At 35.0% G+C, this 20,100-nt stretch overlaps 1 protein-coding gene across 1 annotated transcript in view; it reads left to right on the top strand.

Annotated features, from left to right (window-relative positions):
• BRIP1 (BRCA1 interacting DNA helicase 1) overlaps positions 1-20,100 on the top strand; it is a 214,480-nt gene that overhangs the window by 41,850 nt on the left and 152,530 nt on the right. The window contains 1 exon segment of the mRNA XM_086686787.1: positions 19,495-19,785. Within this exon segment, the coding sequence (XP_086542913.1) occupies positions 19,495-19,785 (291 nt within the window).

Here is a 20,100-nt window from a genome sequence, read left to right as displayed (position 1 = left end):
AAGAACTGGACGCTTAACCCACTGAGGCACCAGGTGCCCGTAGAGATAGAGTTTGTTTTTTGTGTATTGACCATGTAACCTGCAACTCTGCTGAGTGATTTTTTGGTTCTAGTTGGTATTGGAGATTTTGTGGGACTTTTTAAGTGCACAGAATTGTGTATTTACATCCTCTAGTAAACATTATTTTACTTTCTTAAATTTTTTTTTTAAATGTTTTATTTATCTTTGAGACAGAGACAGAACATGAGCAGGGGAGGGGCAGAGAGAGAGGGAGACACAGATTCCCAAGCAGGCTCCAGGCTCTGAGCTATCAGCACAGAGCCCAACGTGAGGCTCGGACCCATGAACCGTGAGATCATGACCACCCAGGCACCCCACATTATTTTACTTTTTAAATAATGTTTCACTTTTAACATATTTTCTTGCCTTATTCCAATGGCTAGGATATACAGTACAGGGTTGAATTGGAGTAGTGAGAGTGGATATCCTCGCCTGTTCACATCTTGAGGGGAAAGCATCTTTCACGTTTCTTACCATTAAATATGACATTTGCCATCAGTATTTTATATCTACCTTTTATCAGGTTAAGGAAGGTTTTTTTCTATTCCTAGTTTGCTGAAAGTTTTTATAAGGAATGGATGTTGAATTTTCTGTTTTAAATTTTATTGCATCCATTGGTATCATAGGATTTTCCTCTTATATCCTGTTGATATGGTGAGTTATAATGATTGGTTTGGTTGTGGACCCAAACTCACATTCCTGTGGTAAAACCCACTTAGTCATGGTGTAGGACCCTTTTAATATGTTGCTGGATTTGATTTGCTAAATTTGCTAAGGCTGTTTTTGCATCTGTGCTCTTAAGGATATTGATCTTTATTTTTTAGAATGTGTTTGATATCAGGGTAAGGATAGCCTTATAAAATGAGTTGGGATGTATCGATATTATTTCTTCCTTAATTTTTTGATAGAATTTACTAATGAAGCCATCTTGGACTTTTATCTTATTCTGTGTAAGTAAAACTTACACACTTAATTTTTCTTTTTTAATGTTTATTTTGAGATAGAGAGCATGAGTGGGGGAGGAGCAGAGAGAGGGCTAGAGGGAATCCCAAGCAGGCTCCGTGCTGACAGGGTGCTGACAGGGCTCCATGCTGTCAGTGCAGAGCCCCATTGCAGGGCTAGCTAGATCTTATGAACCGTGAGATCATGACCTGAGGCAAAATCAAGAGTTGGACGCTTAACCAACTGAGCCACCCAGGTGCCCTACGCATTTAATTCTTGAAATAAATGTAGGACTATTCAGAATTTCTGTTGCTTCTTGAATTGGTAATTAGCATCTCAAGAAATTTGTCCATTTCATTCAAGTTTTTAATTTTTTTTTTTCAACGTTTATTTATTTTTGGGACAGAGAGAGACAGAGCGTGAACAGGCGAGGGGCAGAGAGAGAGGGAGACACAGAATCGGAAACAGGCTCCAGGCTCTGAGCCATCAGCCCAGAGCCCGACGCGGAGCTCGAACTCACGGACCGTGAGATCGTGACCTGGTTGAAGTCGGACGCTTAACCGACTGCGCCACCCAGGCGCCCTGTTTTGTTTTTTTTTTTAATTTTTTTTTTTCATTCAAGTTTTTAAATTCATTGATATAATGCTCAAAATAGCCTTTCTGAAAAATACAGGATCTGTAGTGATAGCCCTTCCTTTCTGATATTTATAATTTGTGTTTCTCTTTTTGATCAATGTAGGCAGAGGTCTATAAGTTGTATTATCTCTAAAAAACAACTTTGTTTTTCCATTTTCTCTAATATTTTTCCATTTTCTACTAAGTTGATTTCTGCTTTTATCTTTATTTCCTTTGTTGTACTTTGGATTTAATTTGCTCTTTTTTTAACTTCTTGAGGTTTAAGCATAATTGATTTTGGACCTTTTTGTTTTCTTTCTAAGACAGCCATCGAAAGTTCTACATTTCTCTCTAAGCACTGGTTTATCTGTATCACACAGATTTTGATACTAGTTTACTTTTTTCCCTAACTTTCCTTGTGATTTCTTCTCTGACCGAGGATTTATTTACACGTCTAAATAAACACTAAATAGGTGTTTTCTCTACAGATATTTTTCTCATGTTGATTTCTAATTTGGTGGGGTTAGAGAACATTCTATATGATTTCAGTTCATTTAGATTTAATGATCTGTTGATAAATACTCAGAGTTCTTGCTAAGTATGTGTATTCATTTATAGACTACTACTCATTTATTCAGTGTAGTAGTCTATAAATGTCAGGTCAGGTTGGCTTATTATGTTGTTTATGTCTTCTATATCCTTACTGATTTTTTTGATCTACCTATAATTTAGAGAAGAGTGCTGAGGGCCTTATAATTGTGGATTTGCTGCTGCTTTCAATTCTGTCAATTTTTACCTCCTAGATCTTAAGTTTTGTTATTACCTGTGTACACATTTAAGATGTCTTCTTGGTGAGTTAACCCATCTGTCACTGGGAGAGTCTGTTCTTAAATCTACCTTGTCTAATTAATATAGCCAGCTAGCTTTCTTATGCTTAGTGTTTGCACAGTGTATCTTTTTTCATCCTTTTACTTTTAACCCATCCGTGTCTTTACATTTAAAATGCATTTTTGGGGGCAGCTGGACGGCTCAGTCAGTTAAGCGTCTGACTTTGGCTCAGGTCATGATCTTGCAGTTTATGAGTTTGAGCCCTGCATGTTGCTCTGTGCTGACAGCTCAGAATCTAGAGCCTGTTTCCGATTCTGTGTCTCCCTCTTTCTCTGCCCCTCCCCTGTTTGTGCTCGGTCTCTCTCTCTCTCAAAAATAAGTAAAAACATTAAAAAAAATTTTTTTTAAATGCATTTCTTGTACATAGTTGAATCTTTTCCCACCAATTTGACACCATTGTACATTTAGTGTAATCATCAATATGGTTGTTGTAAGTTTTCTATTTGCCACAACTATTTCTTATTCTCCTTTTCTTTTCTGCTTTCTTTTTGATTAATTGATCATGTTTTAGGAGTTTGTCTTTACCATTGCTTTCTTAACTATAACCATTTGTTTGGGGTTGCTCTAAGGTTTATAATTTGCATCTTATTGTACTTCAAAATAGTTTACTTCACATATAATATATAAGAATCTTCTACCACTGTATTTTCATTTCTATCTTCATCTTTTGGCAACTTTTTGGAACAATACAGTATTTTGTTACATTTTCAAATCATCAGTTATATGTTTCAAGTTTTATTTTTTTTATTGAGATTTTATTTTTGTAGAGCAGTTTAAGGAGCACAGCAAAATTGAAGAGAAAGTACAGAGATTTACTGTACATGCCTTGCCCCCTGCCAACATGCATAGGCACCCCGTTATCAACATCCTGCACCAGAATGGTACACTTATTAAAATTGATGAACCTACATCAACGCATCCTAAGTGCCCAAAGTCCATAGTTTATATTACAGTTCACTCTCAGTGTTTGTATATTCAGTGGGTTTTGACAAATGTATAATAGCATGTTTCCAACATTATGATGTTATACTGAGCATTTTTACTGCCCTAACAATCTTTTGTGCTTCACCTATTCTTTACTCCCCACTTAACCCCAAGCCCCTGGCAACCACTGATCTTTTCACTCACTGTCTCCATAGTTTCACCTTTCCCAGAATATTATATATAGTTGGAGTCATACAGTATGTAGTCTTTTTGGTTTGGCTTCTTTACTTAGTAATGTGCTTTTTATTTTTTAATTTTTTTTAACGTTTATTTTTGAGAGAGAGAGAGAGAGTCTGACTGGGAGAGGGACAGAGAGAAAGGGAGACACAGAATCTGAAGCAGGCTCCAGGCGCTGAGCTGTCAGCACAGAGCCTGGCGCAGGGCTCGAACTTATGGACCAAAAAATCATGACCTGAGCTGAAGTCAGACACCCAACCAACTGAGCCACCCAGGAGCCCCACTTAGTAATATGCTTTTAAGGTTCCTCTGTGGAGCCTTAACTCATGGATTGATAACTCATTATTCATGGTTGAATATTCCATTGTCTGGATGTACCACAGTTTGCTTATTCATTCACTTTCTTGAGGATATCTTGGTCACTTCCAAATTTTATATGAATAAAGTGGATGTAAACATCTGTGTGCAGGTTTTTTGTGGACATAAGTTTTCAGCTCCTTTAGTTAAATACCAAGGAGCATGACTGCTGGACCTTATGGTAAAAGTATATTTAGTTTTTTAAGAAATTACCAAATTGTCTTCTATTATGGCTGTACCATTTTGTATTTCACCAGTAATGAATGAGAGTACCTGTGGCTCCACATTTTCATCAGCATATGGTGTTGTCAGTGTTCTGGATTTTGACCATTCTAATATGTGTGTAGTGGTATTTTGTTTTAATTTGCATTTCCCTGATGATATCTGATGTTAAGAATCTTTTCATATGCTTATTTGCCATTTGTATATCTTGTTTGGTGAAATGTTTAATAAGATCTAAAGGGTTGAAAAACTCATTTTTAAAATTGGGTTATTTTTTTCTTAAGTTTTTTTTTTTAATTTTTTTGATGTTTTTATTTATTTCTGAGACAGAGAGAGACAGAGCATGAGCAGGGGAGGGGCAGAGAGAGAGGGAGACACAGAATCTGAAGCGGGCTCCAGGCTCTGAGTTGTTGGCACAGAGCCCGACACGGGTCTCGAACTCACGAGCTGTGAGATCATGACCTGAGCTGAAGTCGGACACCCAACCGACTGAGCCACCCAGGTGCCCCTCTTCTTAAGTTTTAAGAGTTCTTTGCATATTTTGGATAATAGTTGTTTACCAGATAAGTCTTTTGTAAATATATCTTCTAGTCTGTGGCTTGTTTTCTCATTTTTTCATCATTGTTTTTCACAGAACGTTTTAATTGTAATAAAGTCCAGCTTATCAGTTATTTCTTTCATGTGTTGTGCCGTTGTTGTTTTATCTAAAGCCATACTTGAGATTATCAGAGGGGATGATATTCCTATATGTGTATTTTAGAATTAGATGTCAGAGGTGCCTGGGTGGCTCAGTCGGTTACGTATATATGACTCTTGATTTCGGCTCAGGTCATGATTTCATGGTTTGTTTTATCAAACCCCATGTCAGGTTTCCACTGAGCGTGGAGCCTGCTTAAGATTCTCTCTCTCTCTCTCTCTCTCTCTCTCTCTGTCTCTTTCTCACTCTTACTCTCTTTCTCTCCCTCTCCCCTTCTCCCGTTTGCTCTCTCTCTCAAAATAAGTAAATGAACATTTTTAAAAAAAGAATTAGACTGTCTAGCTTCTTGATATATTTTATAGATTATTTGGAAGAGAGTTGAGGTCTTTATGATGTTGTCTATTTGCTTGTGTTTTTTAAGTTTCCTTAATTAGTGTTTAAAATTTTCATACCAACTTTTTTCAGGTTTAATGAAGTGTAATTGACAAATAAAATTGTAAGATATTTAAAGATTTTTTCCTATATTTATTTTTGAGAGAGAGCACGTGCGTGGGGCAGGGGCAGAAGGTATCTAAAATATACATCATGATGATTTGATATACATATAGGTTGTGAAAGGATTTGCCCCATCTAACATATCCTGTTACTACTTAAATATAGTCTTAAGTTGATTCCTAGGGAATTTATCCTTTATTTCTATATAATTGGAATTTTGTTCTTCAGTTACATTTTCTAATTTGTTATGGTTTTATGTATAAAGTCTATTAATTTCACTTTCTTTTTTTTACTGAACTCCATTTACTGTGTGTTTTTTTTGTTTGTTTGTTTGTTTTGTTTTTTTTTTACTGAGCCACATCAATGAATTCTTTTATTAGAATAGTTCCAATAAATTTTCTCAGGTTTTCCAAGTATATAATCATCTGTACATAGTGATCATTTTACCTATTTTGCAATTTTATATAATACTTCCAATGTTAAGTGTAATAATAGTAAGAGAAGAATATATTTATTGCCCAGAATAGGACACTTTTGAGAATGAAAGGTGGTGGGGTACATTATTAGTAATAAACCTGAAACAACAGATATAAACTGAGATTTTCCTTGGCACATTGCAAGTATGGTCATCATTGTCTTCTTTGAGACTTTAATGGAAATGCTTCTATGGTTTCCTTCATTAAACGTGAAGTGGCTTTTGAAAATTATATATATATATATATATAAATTATTGGATTACTATAAGTTATATAAATGCATAAATATATAAATATGTTAAATTACACAAATTATATTTATATGTAAATCATAGATTTAATTATAATTTTAAATATAATTTTTAAATATGATTTTTTGTCATGGTTGAGAAGAATGATTTTATTCCTATTCAGCATTTTCATCAAGAATGAATATTAAACTATGGATATGAATATGATTTTACACATTTTTAAAATATGTTAAACAATATTATTAGACCTTAACACTGAATTATCCTTTCATTTTTGGCTTTTTGGTTGTGTGTGTGTGTGTGTGTGTGTGTGTGTGTACACATGTACAAGAATCCTATTTGCTATTACATTTAGAAATCATTTCAGTATTTATGTATTGATGGTATGGATCTCTTCATATTTTTAGTTAAAGAAAGATTATCTAAATTTGCTTTAGGATCAATGTTGTACTTGTTTTATAAAAATGGATTTTTAAACACTCCTTCCATTAAAAATATTTTATTAAGGAAATTTCATACACAAAGCAGACAGAAAGGACAGCATAATGAACCTCCTTGTGCCCATCACTCCACTTTAAAAATTATCAATACTTTGCCATTTTACCTCCCCTATTTGTTTTATTTACCCATTGTTATTTTTTTCTTTTGTGGAAGGATCAGTAGAAGAAAGAGTAAGGGATTAGAACTTTTTTTTTAAATTTTTTTAATGTTTTTTTTATTTTTGAGAGACAGAGAGATAGAGCATGAGCAGGGGAGTAGCAGAGAGAGGAGACACAGAATCTGAAGCAGGCTCCAGGCTCTGAACTGTAAGCACAGAGCCCTATGTGGGGCTTGAACTCACAGACCACGAGATCATGACCCGAACTGAAGTCAGACGCTTAACTGACTGAGCCACCCAGGCGCCCCTAGAACTTTTTTTTTAAGTTTATTTAAAAAAAGAGTGAGAACGTTTGTGGGTGTCTGTGATGGGGGAGGGGCAGAGAGAGAGGTTGAGAGAGAGAATCCCAAGCAGGCTCTGCACTATCAGCACAGAGCTGGACATGGGACTTGAACACACAAACTGTGAGATCGTAACCTGAGCCGAAATCAAGAGTCAGAGGCTTAACCGATTGAGCCACCCAGGTGCCCTTGACTTTTTTTTTTGAAGATTTTATTTTTAAGTAATCTCTGCACCCAGTTTGGGGCTCAAACTCACAACTCTGAGATCAAGAGTCACATGCCCCACCGAGTCAGCCAGGTGCCCCAAAAGAAGCTTTTATTTTTTTTAATTATTATTTTTTTTGTTTTGTTTTGTTTTGTTTTTAATTTTTTTTTTTCAACGTTTATTTATTTTTGGGACAGAGAGAGACAGAGCACGAACGGGGGAGGGGCAGAGAGAGAGGGAGACACAGAATCGGAAACAGGCTCCAGGCTCTGAGCCATCAGCTCAGAGCCCGACGCGGGGCTCGAACTCACGGACCGCGAGATCGTGACCTGGCTGAAGTCGGACGCTTAACCGACTGCGCCACCCAGGCGCCCCTGTTTTGTTTTTTTAAGTAATCTCTACACCCAACATAGGATTGAGAGACTGGAAGGTTTTCAAACAACTATTAGATTTCACATACATTTACCCATGCGTAATTTAGCATATATTTCTAACAGATATAGACTTTTATTTATTTAAAAAAATTTTTTTAATGTTCATTTATTATTGAGAGACCGAGCATGAGAGGGGGAGGGGCAGAGAGAGAGGGAGACACAGAATCTGAAGCAGGCTCCAGGCTCTGAGCTGTCAGCACAGAGCCTGACGCGGGGCTTAAACCCACAAACTGTGAGATCATGACCTGAGCTGAAGTCGGACGCTTAACCAACTGAGCCACCCGGGCACCCCTGATGGATACAGACTTTTAAAGACATAGCAGTGACATTTTAAAGATAGTATTATTACACTTTAGAAAATTAACAATAATTCTTTGTCTAGTATGCAGTCTGTTTACAGTTGTTTTTGTTTAAAAATGTTTTAGAGTTGGCTTTCTAAAAATGAGAATCTAAACAAGATACTTGCATGGCATTTATTTGTTGAAAATGCATTATTTGTCTTGTAGGATTTCTTATATTCAGGATTTGTTTGAATTTATCCTGGTGGTGTCATTTAAGATAGTGCTCTGTCCCCAGATTTCTAGTAATGATAATTAGATCTAGAGGGTGAATGAGATTCAGGTTTGATTTTGTCCTTGCTTTTTGTTTTTTAGGAATAACACAAAGTGCCATATGCTTACTGTTGCATCACCCAGCAGGCAAATAATGTCCAATTATTTCTCTTTATGATAATGAGTCAGGATCATGTTTTCATGTCATTTTATATTCTTCATCATTTTTTTTTACATTTATTTATCTTTGAGAGACAGAGACAGAGTGTGAGTGGGGGAGGGGCAGAGAGAAGGAGACACAGAATCTGAAGCAGGCTCCAGGCTCTGAGCTGTCAGCACAGAGCCCAGTGCAGGGCTCGAACCCACGAACCATGAGATCATGACCTGAGCTGAAGTCAGACACCCAACCTACTGAGCCACACAGGCGCCCCAATTCTTCTGATTTTTAATGACTATATTGCATTTTGTTGAATGACTGTTCTATAATTTATGTTTATAGTCTATGGCTGGATATTTAGGTGAGATACATTTTCATTAATATCCATTAGCTATTTACTAGGTTTTATTATATTGAAGACTCAGACTTCTTCAGCCTAGGGAAAGTCTCTTGTTATTTGATAATTTCAAACATGGACTTTATCAGGAATGATTTGCTTTTGAAGAAGTGGAAGCCTACTCAAAGAAAGGTCAAGTAGGGAGTACAGTTGGCTTTTATTGGAACTGAAAAGTTTTAGGATGCTTTTTTCTTCTCTTTGAGGCCTTAAGTGTGTCTTCTCTTCCTTTCTCTACAGAGTTCTCTCATTATTATATTTTTTGGTTTGTCTTATGTCCTTACCATGACATGTCAGAATGAAAGCCTTGAATTATGAAATGTTCTTGTCTGCTCCTTATAGTTAATCAACTCAATCTAAATGCCCCAAATAAAAGTTCCTGAGTAAGTGAGTCTTACTGGTCTTGCTATGCCTGGGAGTGTGTTTGGGTATGGTTGTATGTTATTAGATCCACCTTTTTAGCAGGAACTATAATAAACTTTTTTTTTAATGTTTATTTATTTATTTTAGAGAGAGAGAATGAGGAAGGGGGAAGGAGAGAGAGAGAAGGACACAGAATCCAAAGCAGGCTCCAGGCTCTGAGTTGTCAGCCCAGAGTCTGACGTGGGGTTTGAACTCATAAACGGTGAGATCATGACCTGAGCTGAAGTTGGCCGCTTAACCAACTGAGCCACCCAGGTGCCCTTAAACTCTTTTAAGAGTGTAGGGTTGGACACCTGTCTAAAGAAGTGCCTAGCACAACATCTTTATCATGTACACTAAATTCTTACATATATAAAAATATACACCATTCTTGCCCATCTTCTTTTCCAAATATTTTTTGGTTATTCTCGCTAGTTCATTTTCCAGATTAAATTTAGAACCTGTGATAGATAGTATTTTATTTTTTTTAATGTTTATTTATTTTAGAGAGAGCGCGAGCACATGCACGCAAGTGAGAGCAAGTGGGGGAGGTGCAGAGAGAAAGGGAGACACAGAATCCAAAGCAGGCGCCAGGCTCTGAGCGATCAGCACAGAGCCCGACACGGGGCTCAAACCCACAGACCACGAGATCATGACCTGAGCCGAAGTCAGAGGCTTAACCGACTGAGCCACCCAGGTGCCCCGAGCACTTATGGCAGTATTTTAAACCTACCTTGTCTGATATGGTAGCTACTAGCCACATGTAACTACTTAAATTAATTAAAATTAAAATGTAGTTCTTTAGTCGCACTAATTACATTTCAAGTACTCACTAGCCACATGTGATAGTTAGTGGCAAGTGTATTGAATAGTGCAGATACGGAGCATTTTATCATTACATAAAGTTCTGTCGGGTAGTGCTGCTAAATTTAAAGGCTTGTATATTGATAATAACTTACCTATTTCCTAATGCTCATGAAAGGCAAAAATCTCTATTTTGTGTAGGTTTTGTTTGTAGCATTTGGTCAATTATGTGTGGAAGATAATGTCACAGTATATCTTTGTTTTCTCATTTTAAAAGGTTCATTGAAGGAAGTTTGAAAAACTTGTAAGTGTGTAATTGGATTACTTTTCACCAACCTAATAATACATCTCTTTAACACAGTTTCTTTATTTCTAGGTTCTGCTTGATTCATGTCTGGATTATTTGGATTACATAATCATGTAGTTTTGTTCAAGAAGAGCACATAAGTGTATTTCTAATATCACATCAAGAGACATGTTGATGCCAGTTTGAACACTGTTAATGATAAATTTGACCATTTTGTTAAACTGGTGACTACCTGGTCTCCATTATGAAGGCACATTTTTTTCTTTTGTAATTGATAAGTAATCTCTGGGGTCATTTTTGGAGGCTGTGTGAATATCTTGTTCCCCAACAACTTTTTGCTCACTGATTTTAGCATCCATTTAGGTAGCTTGCAGGACTCAGTACATGGGAGTTGCATGATGGTGAGTTTTAAAATTCTATCATTCTGTTTACATATAATTTTTAGCTGGCATTTTTTTTTTTAATCACCAAGTTCTTAATTAATGTTTATTTATTTTTGAGAGAGAGAGAGACAGAGACAGAGCATGAGTGGGGGAGAGGCAGAGAGAGAGGGAGATACAGAATCCGAAACGGGCTCCAGGCTCTGAGCTGTCAGCACAGAGCCTGACGTGGGGCTTGAACTCACGAACCATGAGATCATGACCTGAGTCAAAGTCTGACGCTTAACCACCCAGGTGCCTCTCTTTTTATTTTTATTTTTTTAAGTTTATTTCTTTATTTTGAGAGAGAGAGAGAGGGAGAGACAGAATCCCAAACAGGCCCCACATGGTCAGTGCAGAGCTGGATGCTGGGCTTGAACCCACAAACCATGATATCATGACCTGAGCTGCAGATGCTTAACCAACCGAACCACCCAGGTGCCCCAGCTGGCAGTCTTTAAGGAAGAGCTTTCCCTTTTCCACTTGTATTCTTTGAGTCTTCTTTTTCTTTTCTTTTTTTTGTTATAAATACTCCAGGTATGTCTCATGAAGTTGGCCAGTGTGACTTTGAGACTTGTTGCCATGGGCACTTCTGTGTAAAGTGCTTTTAAACCAAGAGAATTTTTGCTTTTTAACAATTTGGTCATTTTCGTCATGTGTTTATTCTCAAACTGAGGATTTGTATAGAATAGCTATAAATTTAGGTAAAAAATTATTCCACTTTGGATCTTTCTTGATTAATTCTATTGAAACATAAACTTTTCAGAAACTAGGGCAACTGTGTTAAGGAATTCCCATTTACACCAGACAAGAAAGTAAACAGTAAGTGGAGAGTAGGGTAACAGACACTTATGGTATCAAAAAACAACCGTGAAAAGGATCTGTCTTAATGTGCTAGCCCATTGCAGTTTAACATATTGCTTACAACCTTCACAATAGAATTTGAGTGACTTCAGTTACACATTCCAGGAGACTGGCAGTCTGTTACAATCAGAGTCTGAACTTTAGAGCAGGCTAATTTACAGCGATGGGATGAAGAAAGTTGTGGATTTGTATTACACACTCTCACCTGACACTGTATCTGATCCCTTACCTGCTGATTGACATCTTGAATGAGCTCTTTGAAGCAAGTTCCAGCTTAATTAAAACGTTTGCTTGGTTAGCAGTGATCTGTGAAAGCCTGTGATAAATATTGAATCAGGTTCACCTGCTGGTTGCTGTGAGTGGATAAACAGCTGCTTTGTGCAGTTTAATCATGAAACTGGCAGTAGAGTACTACTGTTTGAATTTTTTAAAAAGAATAGTTGAAAAGGTATAGTTATGTCACTTTTGCTATCTTACTAGAGTGTGTGCTTATGTGAGATTTTGCACAACAGGCATTCAGTATCTGTTTAGATGGCTTGGACAACAGCAATTGGTTGATAAAGATTAACAATAAACCCTCTTTTTTTTTTTTTTTAAATAAACCCTCTTTTTTATGCCTCAAAGATCTTAGTAACATTCTACATTCATTGGCTTTTTACCACTAGCTTTTTATGTGCGTGGCGTTCTGAAATAAAAAAGGGCAATATTTTGCTTTTTTGCCAAGTTACATTGTAGATGCAAATGATCCTGTTAAAGCTTTGTTTTGACATTTACATTTATGATTCCAACTTCTCCACAAATTTATCATGTATTTTGTGATAACTTGAGGAACTCTTAGATTTTATTTTTTTCATCTGTAAAATGGAGTTAGAAATAAACAGTGAACTAGGTGTTTTAGAATTATGTTAATATCAGGTAATTAACAAACGTAAAAGATAAATGAATTTATAAGCAGTAGAGAAACCTTTATAAAATTGTCTTCTTTGGACTGTCAACTTGTTTATTCCTTTACAGAATAAATGGGTCTGAGCAAGTTGGTTGTAAAGAAAATGCTGTTTCCATTTGATTTTCATTGTAAAATCAGACATAAATTCTTGAATAAAACCCTCACCCAATAAGTCAGAGTCTTCTTCAGCACCTGATGAAAGTTATGGACTTAGTTTCTGGAAATGCACACAAAATTGTGTCTGTAGTTTCTGGGTGATCTCAAACCCTTTCTTCTGGAACAGTTCATGGACCCTAAATTAAGAATCTATTTCCTAATAAATTAGGTTAAAAATTTTTGATCAAGAGATGTTAAGATGAAAATGATCCTGCTTTCATAAGCAGCTAAAGACGAACCAGAATAGACTGTATGTGCTGTGCTGTGTTTCTTTTGAAATTCTTTTTAGCATTTTTCAGGTATATTGTCCACTAGAATCCTTAGCTCCAAAGAGGATCTACCACAGTAGGGATTCTTAATTCTGTACCTAAAGTTTTATAGTTTATATTCCTATCATCACTTTGTTTGGAATTTTATGGGGAGAATTAAATTTTATTTAAGTTATACTCAGTCTGTTCAATATTGTTTTTTTTATTTTTTCATTATATATAGTATTCCATTAATTGAAAAAAACTTCACAATTTATCCATTTTTCTGTTGGTACACTTAGCTTATTTTCCTCACTATTAAAACAGTGCCGCAAAGAGTATCCCTATTGTATCTGTCTTAATGTTCAAGAGTTTCTGTAGTATGTATACTTAGTGGTGTCATGCATGGTCACAGTGTCTATGTATCTTTGATTCACTAGATTGCCGATTTGTTCTACAAAGTGGATGTGCTGCTTTATACTTGGGTCAGCAGTTTGTGAGAATTGTTTCATACATACCCTTTCTAACACCCTATCTGATGGATGTGAAATGGGATCGAATTATTTTAATTTGCATTTTCCTAACTAATAATGAGGTTGAGCATTAGATTACACATCTTTTCAGATGTTTATTGGCCTTTCAGCTTTTTTGTGATTTTCTTATTCTTAGCCAGCTATTGGATTTGTCTTTTAAAATTAATTTGTTGGAATTCTTTGTATGTTATGGATACTGGTCCTGGGTTATATACAGTGCAAGTATCTTAGTTTGTGCTGCCTTTTTTTTCCCCATTTTTTTTTTTTTCTTATAAAGGGGAGTGCCGTTTTAAATAGAAATTTGCATTGTAGGAGATTGTGTTTTCAGTCATTGTGCTTTTGGTATATTGTTTAAGAAATCTTTCCCCACATTGGGATCATAAAAATATATTCCTATACAGGGCCAGAGACCTTATTTCCCACAAAACATAAAATATTTCAATTCTGGCCCTTTACAGAAAACTTATGTTGATGTATGCTTTAACGAATCTCTTAATTGAGAGTTTTGTGTTTTGTTTTTTTTTCCCTTATGGAACATAATGTAAATCTTGTTAGAAAATATTTGATTTAAATGTCAGCTAATAATAAGTTAAAATAGTTTTTTGAAGTAAATTTTATAGCTTACTCTTAGGAATATTTTGTAATTACATTCAGAAAATAATGCACTTAAAGTACTGACTTTAAACAGTTCTGTAACTCATGAGTCAAACTGGTATTGGTAAACAATCTGCAAACTATGCTTTGTTGAAAATTAAAGAGTATGCAGTCTTTGTCAGTGAGATGAGGTGACCCTTGTCATTGTCTTCTAGTTGGTTCGATATATCAAGAATTCTGATGTTTCTTGAATGAATGTATGGATGGATGAATAAATGAAATAGTACATGTAAAGTGTTCAGCACAGGGACAGCCTTCATAAATGATAGTTATTATTAATAATGAGTATATCAGGATGTTTGTCACTCACAACTAAAAGTGGCCCGAATATTAGCATAACAAGATGATTTTTCTTTTTGGCTTTGAAAATAACAAATTGCCCTGTACTTTTTCTTTTAAAGCTAACCTTTTTATTTTGAAGTAACTTTTTGATATGTGGAGAACTTCAAACTAGGACATCAATTATGCATCTATCAGACAAATAAAATGCAGTACATGTACAGTATTTGGCTTAGGGACATTAGTCAAAGTACATCAATTTAAAAAAATTTCAGTTACAGTTATGCAAAACACCATGTTCAGTGAATGAGTTATATAAAGAAATATAAGAAATAGTTTCTTTCCTTAAGGAATTTGCAGTGTGGTTGAAAGACAAAACATGCACATGTGGAAAGTTTCAGAAAAGTATGTTTCTATTTCATGGGCCTAGTTTTCCCTTTATTTCCTACAAATAAACTTCTTTTTGGTCTCTTTTGCTCTCCACTTTTTTTATACACTTATTTTTCACATTAAATATATCCTTTTATGTCTGTGTTCAGAATTCAATTCATAGCCTCCTTTTAGAAGGTCCTCTGATTTATGAATTAGCAAAATAACTTCTCTGGCAATGTAATAGTTTCTAGCTATTCTTTTATTATTTTCCATTTTTAAATGTATTTAGTTACCATGCTCATTTTTGTTTTTCAGCTGTTTAGGCAATAGTAACTTTTTTGTTGTTGTGTAGAAAAGTTGCAGAAAATTATGAAACCTTAGACCTTGTATCATATCTTAATGTACTTGAACTTTTTTTTTTTTTTTTTTAGAGAGTGAAAGCGTTGGAGAAGGGCACAGGGGGAGGAAGAGGGGTGGGAGGGAGAGAATCTCAAGCCAACTCCACATTCAGCATGGAGCCTGATGAGGGGCTCAATCTCATGATCCTGGGATCATGTCCTGAGCTGAAATCAAGAGTTGAACACTCAACCGACTGAGCCACCCAGGTGCCCCTTAATCTACTTGACCTTCTAATTATAACTTTGTGAAAAGAATAGTGTCAAGGACTCAGAAGTTGGCCTGTCTTTAAAATCAAATCTTATAATCTTTCTTTATCCTTTCAAAAATTTAGATATATGTTTCTATATATATAGTAGGACAAGAGAGAGAATAGAACTTGTAGACATGAAGAGGATTTCCTAAGATCCTTGGTTGCTGACCTTCTAAGAACAGATTTAAAAATTTTTTTTAATGCTTATTCCTTTTTGAGAGAGGGAGACAGAGTGTGAGTGGGAGAGGGGCAGAGAGAGAGGGAGACACAGAATCTGAAGCAGGCTCCAGGCTCTGAGCTGTTAGCACAGAGCCTGACGTGGGGCTCTAACCCACGAACCGCGAGGTCAAGACCTGAGTCGAAGTCTGATGCTTAACCAACTCAGCCACCCAGGTGCCCCAAGAAGAGTTTTGACTCTTGTAGATTTGAAATGTAATTTATGTATGTATGTATGTATGTATGTATTTATTAGATTTTATCTTCATGTTATCTCCATGGACCCGATGTGGCGCTCGAACTCACAATCCTGAGATCAAGAGTCACACGCTTTACTGAGTGAGCTGGCCAGGTGCCCCTGAAATGTATTTTTAAACAGTTGACCTCCTGCATATGGAAATAATACAATTGTCACACCAACATTATGTCTCTTATGTTTCTGTTTATGAATATATGTATTTATGTATATATATATAGGCTCCACACCCAACATGGGGCTTGAACTCATGACCCTGAGATCAAGAGTTGCATGTTCCACTTACTGAACTATTAGGGGCCCCTAATAGTTTTTGTTTGTTTTGTTTCTTGTTTCTCTTTAAATGATGATAGAATTTTGGTGTTATTTGGCTTGGGTTTTCTTGCCTTTTGTTGAAGTAAAAGGACTCTAGACAGTTTCTAGTTATAGGAAAAGCAGCCATCTCTTAAAGAGGTTGGTTCTGCCACTCAGTGTCGCCACTTTCAGGTCTTAGAGATTATAGGTTTTGGGGAACCTGTATGTTTTATCTTTCTTGATATTCAGATATGTTGGGTGAGAGTGAACAATTTTTTATTTGTTCTCCAGTTTACTAATGCGGTTTCTGTAAATTCAAAGGTCAGAAGCAAAAGAAAAATATCCCTATGAAAGATAAACCTGATAGCTTGTTAGTAGGAGAAATATTTAATGAAAGGTACAAAATTTAATTTATCCATTTATTATTTCAAGACGGCTAGATCAAAGTGTTTCAGAAAGAGGCCATAAAGTGTTAGCCTATTAATTGGATTTGAGGATATTATGACTTCCTGACATTGCTGTTTTTAGTATTCTTTCTCTAGTTTTCTTACGGAATTGAAAGTTGGTGATTTTGGTACAAATAATTCTCTTTTGTAGCTAAATAAATGCCTTTTTTCTTTTGCCACATTAAATTTTTTCCATCTGAAATAGGATTGATTGTATCAAATCCTTTGAATGGAAGCTTCAATAGAAGATCACTTCTGAAGAAATAATTCCTCTTTAATATTGCAAAGGAAAAACAATGAATTTTCTTTCTTAATTTCTATTTTCTCCAATACTTGCGTAACCACCCATGGAAAAATCATATTCTTAAGGAGAGTCAGCCTCAAATTCATAGATGATATATTTACTTCAGACCAGTGTAAAACTTAATAAACAAAAACATGTTTTTGTTAAGTTTTACACTGGTCTGAAGTAAATTAGCCATAAAATTAGCCATAGTTTATAATTTTCTCAGTTATGGGGTGAGAACCAGATTTAAGGTACCTAAATAAAGCTGCTCTACTGGCAAAAGTTTTCTAAAACTAGTTCTTGATCTTTAGCTTTTGTTAGTTATAGCTACTATCATAACATTTTAAGATAGGGAGATCCTTTACTTTATTAGTGCCAAATTTTAAAAAGTAAAAAGTTTTAATATAAAACATTAAGTTACTAAACTGTATAATAGCATTTCTTTTTGCTTGAAAAAAATTGTGTGGTAGATGTATATGTATGAAGGTTTACAAGTTATGTGTTAGATAATTTGGCATAGGGGGTTGACTTATTTTGTTTATTTCAATATTGTTTGGACTATTTGGTTAGAAAACAGTGGAATTAAAAGGAGTAGGTGATAAAGCTTTAAGTGGAATTGATTTTGAAAGCGTTTCATCAAAAAGGTCTTCTAAGCTTTGAGAAAACAACACTTTATTGGATTACTTTTATGCTTGGATATAATATATCCATATAGTATATAACAATGCATTAGACCCTAGCATTCCAATATTCAACTTAATATTCAGTATTTAATTTACTATATCATACGGTAAGAGAAATACTATAATTGAATGAAAAGAGTGGAGGTACAGAAGAGTAAACTACTTCTGCTACCTCAAGTTATCTCAATTCATTAACTAGGTTAATTAATGTGATCATTGCAAAGGCCAAAAAAAGAATTCAGTCATAAATATCATGATATAATTTGCATTCCATTTTCTGTGACCATAAATTGTTATATATTGCAACATATGTAACATAAACCACATGTCAGCTGTTTCCTGCCTCACTGTTGACAAGAGCCCCATTCATAACTCTTCTTTTTATCCTTTCAGTGAATAAGTAATTATTCAATATAGAAGGCAGGATATTTGGAACTGGCTATTTAATGTGGCAGCACTCTGTAATGAAATCTGCTGCTACTGGCAACCTGAGAGGGGAATGTAACAATTCCAGCATGGCTGTAACTTTATCTGCTTTGACTGACTGTTTATTTGGCACATCAGTGAACCTTTTATCCCTGTGAGTGACAGCTCCAGAAGGGTCACATTTACATCCATTCTATCATGTATTGTAATATTTAATGGTGGACAAGGTTGAGCGAGACTGGGAGTAATTTGAACTTGCTTTTCCACTGAGTTGAGGCTAAAAGACAGCTTGATCCCCAGTATTGTGGTGTAACATGCTATGACTTAGTATTTGTTTATGAAGGCTACTCTTACTGATTATAATTAAAAAAAAATTCAGTTAAATGGTGTATTTGTTCTACTAAACTAAAACTCTACAGTACACATTTTCTTAAGCTACTGTGCTAGTTTTTTTCCCATCAGTGACCACTAATATAAAATTAACCACCTCACAGTATTTCTCTTAAATGAGGCTGCATTCTGTCTCATTTGTGTAGTAATTGAGGTTGAAAAGGGAGTAGTTATTAAGAACCCATGGTTCTGAAATACAGCATTGAACTTTTTATTTTATTTTTGAGAATTTGATAACAGAAGAGAAAAATCAGGTAAATAATGGACTACATTCTTGATGTTCCAAATGGTATGCTTAAGGAGACATATATCTATTTTAATTATGGAACTAAATTATGAGTAAAGTTGTCCAGAAAAAGCTATCCTGTATAATTTTACTGATGGATTTGCATTCCACGACAGGTAATTTAATTTCAGAAAGACTGTTCCGCATGATATACTTCATTATTAAGTATTAATAATTTACATTCATTTTTATCCGTTTGCTAGAGAATAGTTTTCTTGTTTTTAGTGATGTTTTAGATTCAACTTGATATTTCTATTTTTTTGTAAGCTATATTTAAAATGCTTTTTAAAATATTGGTATATTATAGGATATTTGAATGGGCTACTCTGTAAACAAAAATAGCACTATCAACTCTAAACTAATATTGCGTGTTCACTTGAAGTCTAAGCAAAAATGAAAATTGTTCTCCATTTTGTCTTATTTTTTACAATTTGTGAAAGAGGAGAATTAAAATCTATTTAAAACATTTGGAATTCAACAGTTGGAGTGATATGTTAGAAAGCCATGTAAATATGGAAACATCATTTATAACTTCTAAGAGTGCAACAGAACCAATTTGAAATGGAGTTTTTAGTTTTTTCTTTAATGGTAAGTTTTAGATGATGTAACATCTTGATATTCTCTTTATTTGACAGTTGTGATTTATTATTTATAGCTTCTGATTGTGTGAGAGGTTTAATAACATTTTTTGTGGTATACCAGACATGAGTTGTCTTTTCTTTTCTTTGTTACAGCCCCCTGGTCACTGTTCCAGGTGTTGTTGTTCTACTAAACAAGGAAACAGTCAAGGTTACTCAAATACCACTAAGAAGGATCATGGGGGGAAATCCAAGATACCCAAAATATATTTTGGGACGCGCACACACAAGCAGATTGCTCAGATTACTAGAGAACTCCGGAGAACAGCATACTCAGGGGTCCCAATGACTATTCTTTCCAGCAGGGATCATACTTGTGTCCATCCAGAAGTAGTGGGCAACTTCAACAGAAATGAAAAGTGCATGGAGTTGCTGGATGGAAAAAATGTGAGTAAAGTTATTTTGTTTCAGAGGAAAAACAAGGTTGAAAAGATTCAGTTTACTCAGTTTTTTATGTGTTCATTTTATGTTTTATATGTGTATTTCCAGTGATAATCTAACCTATGAAAATCAAATTAATTGCTAGTACTGATAGATTTCTTATGGTAAAATTGTTTTTAAAAATTTTTCTTTAAAAAAATTTTTTTTCTTTGAGTTTAAAATCATAGATTTTCGTTCTAAAGCCTGGGGATATTTTAGTTAGGTATCTTCTTACTTCTTTGAAATCCTGCCACCAAAAATATTCAAACATGGATGATGTCA

This window comes from Puma concolor, chromosome E1 (assembly GCF_028749965.1).
Source record: "Puma concolor isolate L17-30 chromosome E1, mPumCon1.1.hap2, whole genome shotgun sequence".
In the NCBI taxonomy this organism is placed as follows: Eukaryota; Metazoa; Chordata; class Mammalia; order Carnivora; family Felidae; genus Puma; species Puma concolor.
Note: the sequence above shows the minus strand (reverse complement) of the source record. Positions and strands in the feature narration are given on the sequence as shown.